The following is a 7,135-nucleotide window of genomic DNA, read 5'->3' on the forward strand; positions in this document are numbered from 1 at the left end:
CATATTCGCTGGTGTCATACTTTTCCATGTTCATCTAAGTCTCCTAAAATATAAAAGTATCGTGCTTACCCTTTGAACGGCAGTTACTAAAAAGGGGAACGGGGAACAGAAACGAGCACGGGGAAGAGAAAAACATTGGAACAATCTACGTGTAAGTCGTTTTGGCTTGTTTTAGATTTTGATTCAGTTGTCCTTACAATAAAAAAAAAAAAGGAAAGGTTCTTGAGTCTGAATCCTACCGTCTATGACTTAAAGCTCCATAAATCCGATAAAAATGGTCTAAACTTACCAAGATTGCCGATAACGGATCTGCCGACAATGTGTCTTTCTCTCTTATGCTTCTGTAGTCTCATCATAACCGCTCACAAAGCGCTGGATTTCAAACTTATTTCTATCGGATTTTTTTTTCCCGATGCTTTGGACACCTGGACTTGACGTAATCAACGGTCACTTAAAGCTAGCGTCAGCTCGACAATTTGCCTTCGCTCGGAATCGGACACGAGTTGCACGGTGGAAGGTTACCTGGGTCGATTTGACTGGGTGCAACAGGCAAACTCGCGTGCGAGGCCGATAATTTACCCAACTACAGTCATGGACAAAAGTCTTGGGACACTTTGCATTTCGGGGGCGTTTTCCAATTCACACCAGTCCAACCCCTCCCCTCACCCCACAATCAATGTTGGACGCGTGTATCCAGAATTTTTTTTCCGAGTTTCAACTTTGTGTAGGGTAGGGGGAGGGCGAACTGCAAAAAAATTTTGAAAAGGATGCACTATTTTATGAGGGAACCGAGAGATGAAAGAAAAATATGAATAGTGCAGCACTGTCCAAAGGACTTTTGTCCACGATTGTAGCTTTAAAATTCAAATTCCAACGAACTCTCATAAAGTCTGGGCTGCCTGTGCTGAAAATTTGGCAGATGGTCAGCTGATATTTTATTGAATACCAATACGACTTTGTCAGCCAAAGAAAGCAAGAAATAAAGGCTGCTGACAACCAATCGGATTCGAGAATTTTGCGATTGACCGAGCTTCAAGGTGCCTGAATTGGTTCGGAGTTGAACCAATACCTCATGTTAGTGAACTGTCGTTAAGGCCCGATCGTTAAGGCTATAGGAGGCTGAGCTGCATTTGTTTGTGTAAGTGATCTTTGTTTGTGTTTCTATTTTTGTTTTGTTTTCTGTTCTATTCTGTAAATACATCTCTTTCAACAGTTAAGTGACAATTTATCTTATTATCGATAATCAACTTACGTTATTATTTTTCATCATGCTTGTGATCTTGTCCTTCAGTACGGAAAATGTCGGTCGATCATTTGGTTTCACTTGCCAGCACTGGACCATCAGCTGGTAGCTTAAATTAGATAATAATGATAATAACAATAATATAATAATAATAATAACAATACTAATACTAATAATAACAATAATAATAATAATAATAATAATAATAATAACAATTTATTGATATTACATTTTTTACCTAAAAAGGTCTATCTGGGAAACTACGTAGAGTGCATGTATAGTACAATAACTACATATCACACAATCTGTGTTTTGTAGATCGATAGTTAGAGAAAACACCAGGACTGAATTAACCCGAGCTTTTCTAACGGCTTAATAAAAAGATAATAATTTGATGCAGCTCTTATTTGTTTGACACAACTAATTAACTTTTCTCTAATTTGACAGAGAACATTTGACTAGGGCACTCATTAAAGTTCCATTTTCTTTTGTAGATCCAGTATGAATTAATTTGATAAAATTTTTTAAAAATCGTTTCATGGGACTGGTGTTGTACCATTAGTATGTTTTAATTGTCGTCTTCAAATTTAGCAAAATATAAGGAAAAACAACGAACGCAGAAAAGTATAATTGATTTTTCGCAAGCTACCTGCATGCAACTATAAAGAATGCATCCTTAATTTGCTCTTAGGTAGTGACAATCCATACCATTGAGGCTCAGATTTTCACTTTATACCTTATAGCTTTTCGTACCGACACGAAATGCTATCCGTTGAAATAACAACACCGATTCGATATGTGCATCTTTACTTCAGAGGACGGCGTGGCATAGCCTCACTCCGTAAATCCACGGTGGGGCCAAACCACCCCATCGATGTTGCATTAGAGGCGCGCAATGAATAACGGGTAAAATCCAATATGGCGGCCAATTTACAATTTGCAGAAAGCCTTCGACAACCAATTCAACGTTGCAAACTTGATCTATTGGGAAGGGTTGATACTGGCGATGGTATACAACGGATCAGTAAATTTTTCGGAGAGCTAGAAGCTGCTGTATCCGTGTTGGATACCAAATACAGTCATCGTGGAGGGAGATTTTCGACCGTGCAAAGATTATTACCAGCAAGAGGGATGGTTGCAAGGTCCCTACGAAAGATTCACGCCAAAATAATTCGCCGCCTGAGTACAAGGCCAAGACTTGCCAATCCATGGCGTGGAGATTTTCAAATGGACATGCCGCAAGAGGTGTTTGAATGCATTTCTAAAGACCTTATGCAACGCACAAGCTTCGGTCAACGATTTAGGGAAACAAATACACAAGTTGTATACGAGATAACAGATATGCGAAAAGCGAAATATTTATTCGCGAGGATGGATTTAGATGGTACAGAAGTCGATCCTGATGTGATTTTAAAAAGGCGTATGGCACCTGTGCAAAATAGCCTTGAGAGGTGTGAGGTGTTGGTGTCGAATGAAAAGCCAATGGAGATCAAATTTAATAAGCCAAAGGAGTTGTTTGAACTGAAATTTCATTACGGATACTGGAATGCAAGTGGCGTCCCGCAGCACTGAACAAACTTGACTTGACAATTTATTACATATAATACAATAATTAATTTCTTATTACTCAATTATATATTTCTGTTGATATTAAATTGGATTGATGTTAGGCCTGGGTCAAACTTAAGACTTCACATGAACATTTAAGTTAGGTTCGAGCGATTTTATTTGGATTGGCTATCCATTGTGAAGAACGGCTAGAGTTCAGTTTGGCTGGATCACCTTTGAATTAAGTTTGGAGTTTGATTTGGCAAGAAAACATAATTATGTTGGGTCCACCTAAGTACGTTATTTGACCCGGGCCTAAAAAAGAAATAATCTAGGTTACTTTGGGGTTCAAGGTCTGTTTACATGTATGTCTATAGATTTATGCTTGAGGTACTACTAACAAGTGTCTTCAAGTCAACTGCTGTGTTAGTGGAAAAATTTGTTCAGACACTGCACCAAACTTGAATAAAGCTTTGAACTAAAACTTAATTCTCATACAATTGACTGAGTTCAGGAGTGATCTTTCCACTAGCAACAGTTTGCTTGATGGCCTTCATCACATTGTTGAGTCCGAAGAGGTACAGAGACGACAGCATCAACACAACATACTTTAATACGATAGATTCATACAGCTCTCTCGAATGACAGCTCTACCGCCGGTCAGCGGTCAGTTAGTACTTCATGTTACTACATCTTCCTTTTTTTTTTTTTTAAGTTGACTAAATGTCAATAAGGACAACGCAGTTCTCCAGTGTCCTAAAGTGAAACTAATCTTAGCATTGTTCGATAAGTCTGTCCGGTCTTCTTAGAGCTCCTCTAGGTCTAAGGCGTGTCAGCATCGGTTCAGGCTGCAAGGGCTTGTCCACTGCTGGTTGGTCCCCAGGGACAGGTAGTTCTACATAATCTTCTTGGCTGGCTCCAGGAGCTGAGGATACGTCTGGGTTCCTCTCTCTTGTTGGTATCGGCTCATGATTCTCATAGTCTTCATTCTGGGGTGGGACCGGAGAACTTCCCACCAGAACTCTTCTTGTCATCCGGCGGTTTCTTCTCACTTGTCCGTTTTGGGTCTGTATGATTACAGATCTTGGACTCTCGTGTGGCTTAATCACTGTTCCTTCCTCTTTTAAATCGGGGATCCAAATGCGGTCACCGGGTGACAGTTCCTTTCCCTCTACTACTTTGTGTCTATGGTCATAATCGAATTTCATCTTAGCTCGGTACTCCTTCTCTTTCCTTCTGATGTGATCACGGTCTGGGGTCTCTGGCTTTAGCTCCTCCGGGTGACAGGGGACTCTTGTACGAAGTTTCCGACCCATGCTCAATTGTGCTGGAGAGTAACCGTGGTGCAATGGAGTATCTCTGTAATTCAGGAGAGCCAAGTATTCGTCATTACTCTTATTCAAGACCGCCTTCATAGTTTGGACCGCCCTTTCCACTTCACCGTTGGACTGGGGGTATCGTGGAGACGATGTTATGTGTTGAAACTGCCAGTCTGTGGAAAAGTTAGTGAACTCGTGTGAATCAAACTGGGGGCCATTGTCGCTAAATAAGATGTCTGGAATCCCATGTCGACTGAAGATCTTCTTAAGTTGCAGGATAGTCTGGGCAGAGTTTACATTCTTGGACACTTGACTTATCTCTACATCTCTTGAAAAGTAATCTACGGCTAGGAGGTAATGTTTATCCTTGTGCTGAAAGAAGTCTACGCCAACTCTGCTCCACGGTCGTTCTGGAAACTCAGTACCTTTCATTGGCTCAATGCGTTCTCTGCGATATTTCTCGCACATGGCGCAGTTCTGCACGACTCTTGTGATGTCTTGGGAGATTCCAGGCCACCACACTGAGGAGGCCGCATTTGCACGTGTTTTGGTAATTCCTTGATGACCATCATGAAGACGCCTTAATACATCTGCCCGCAGCCTCGGAGGAATGATGATTCGTCGTCCTCTCAGGAGCAGGCCGTCGTGGAGGGAGATGTTGCCACGTTCACTCCAGTATTTAGCTATTGGCCCGTGGACTCTTCGTTTCTCTTCAGGCCATCCATTCTGCACATACTGCATCACAGTTTTAAGTGTGTCATCACTCTTCAACTCAGAACGTATCTCATCTAACCGCTGGTCGGAGGCAGGTAGGGTTACCAATACAGCATTCACATAGCACTCGACTTCGTCATGTAGGTCGTCCCATGACTTAGGCTCCTGGGCTTTACCCTCCTGGGGGGATCGAGACAATGAATCAGCTGTGTACAAGAGTTTACCAGGAACATGTGCGATGGCAAAGTCAAATCTCATGAGTCTCATCCTGAAGCGTTGTATGCGTACTGGTAGCTCGTCAATCAGCTTTGTGGAAAACAATGGAATCAATGGCTTGTGATCGGTTTCCACTTTAAATCTCATTCCGATCAAGAATTCAGCCCAGTGTTCAAGTGCCCATGTGATAGCCAAGGCCTCTTTTTCGATCTGGGCATAACGACGCTCTGTCTCGGTCATTGATCTGCTAGCATAAGCCACTGGCCTCATTTCACCGGACGGCTGCTTCTGCACGAGGACCGCACCAAGTCCAAAACTGCTGGCATCAGATGAGACCACGGTCTCCTTCTCTGGATCGTACAGTGCAAGAACTTGGTCGGATGCCATGTCTACTTTCAGCTGTCGGAAGGCTTCTTGTTGGGCGGTGCCCCACACCCACGCGTTCTCCTTCTTGAGCAAGTCTCTTAAGGGTTTCGTCGTCTCAGCCAGATTTGGGCAGAACTTCATAAGGTGGTTGACCAAACCCAGGAAACGTCTCAGGTCTGCAATGTTCTGGGGTTCTGCCATGTCGGTGATGGCTTTGATCTTGGAGGGGTCTTTCCTGATTCCATCACTGTCAATGATTTGGCCCAAGTATTGCAACCTGGATTGAGAAAATAAACACTTCTCAAGGTTGAGTGTGAGTTTCCTCTCGACTAGCCTGTCCAGGACTTGCTTAAGTCGTTTGTCATGTTCCGCTTGGTCTTTCCCGATGATTAGAATATCATCCATGCGGCACTTGACCCCTTCTATTCCAGAGAGTTCTTTGTCCATCCTCTTTTGGAAATGTTCTGGGGCTGAGGATATGCCGAAGGGAAGACGCTTGAACATGTAACGGCCGAAGGGCGTGATAAAGGTAGTTAGCTTGGCACTTTCTGGGTTTAGGACTATCTGATGAAACCCTGAGTTGGCATCAAGTTTGGAGAATACTGAGCCTTCTGTTAGGCTTCTCAGGGTCTCTTCAACTGTTGGCATTTGATAGACTTCTCGGCGGACCGCTTGGTTAAGCCTGGTAAGATCAACACATATCCGCACCCTGCCGTCGGCCTTTGGCACTACCACAATCGGTGAACACCATTCTGTCGGCTCATCCACTGGTTCAATAACGTCCAGTTGTTCCATACGCTTGATCTCCTCTTGCACTTGCTTCATTAGTGGCAGTGGTACTCGCCTGGGAGTGGTCAAACAAAAGGGTGTGGCCCCTTCCTTCAATTGAATTGTATGCTCACCCTCCAATTTGCCAAGGCCTTGAAAAAGTGATGGGTACTGCTTGACAATGTCCTCCTTGGTCCCTGAGTGGAGTGGATGGCTATCAGGCATTTGATGGACAGCTTTAACACTGTATGTCCCAGGGATTTCATGGATAAGACCAAGACTTCGGATGGCGGGTATCCCCAGAAGCAACTTGGATGCCCCACTGACTACGTACACTCGTTCTTTAATGACTGTTTCGTCTTGTTGGAGGTTCATGACTGCACATCCAAGGGTCTTTAAAGGAACATCCCCTGCTCCGACAAGTTCTCTGTCAGATTTTGAAAGTGTTCCATATGAAGACTTGTAGATGTGCTCAGGCATCACAGACACTTGTGCTCCTGTGTCGATGCACCATGCCAGCGTCTCTTGGTCTTGAATCTTGAGGTTGACATGCCATCCAGGGTCGGACCTACTGGTTTGAGAGTTTATTGCTGGTTCGGCCCTGGAGGTGTTTGGACTAGTGGGTGTATAAGCCCCTCCCACAAATGTGAGGCTAAAGTTATCCTCAGTTTCAAGAACTTCGTTGACTGTCCTTGGAGGTACACTCTTGCATATGATAGGGAAATGTCCCATTTTGTTGCACTTGCTGCATCGTGTATCTGCCGCTGGGCAGTTCTTCTTGCCAGGGGGGTGTCGGCGGTTGCAATACCCACAGTTCCGGCCACTTGTTTGGAAGGGCTTCCTCTTGAAGTCTCGCTGGTTCCTTTGCTCTGTATCTTGACCAGCATGAGGGTCTTGCCTGTTCCCTCGCGGTGTGACGCTCTCAATCTCTGCGGTTTTTGATTCGTGTAACTCACGTTTT

At 43.8% G+C, this 7,135-nt stretch overlaps 1 protein-coding gene across 1 annotated transcript in view; it reads right to left on the reverse strand.

Moving 5' to 3' along the window:
- Window positions 1-1,243: 1,243 nt before the first annotated feature.
- The window catches only part of LOC140949644 (proto-oncogene tyrosine-protein kinase receptor Ret-like), a 14,920-nt gene continuing 9,028 nt past the window's right edge, over window positions 1,244-7,135 (reverse strand). Inside the window, exon 8 of the mRNA XM_073398797.1 lies at window positions 1,244-1,352. Coding sequence (XP_073254898.1) covers window positions 1,244-1,352 — 109 coding nt within the window. The remainder of the gene's footprint in view (window positions 1,353-7,135) is intronic.

This window comes from Porites lutea, chromosome 10 (genome assembly GCF_958299795.1).
Source record: "Porites lutea chromosome 10, jaPorLute2.1, whole genome shotgun sequence".
NCBI lineage: Eukaryota > Metazoa > Cnidaria > Anthozoa > Scleractinia > Poritidae > Porites > Porites lutea.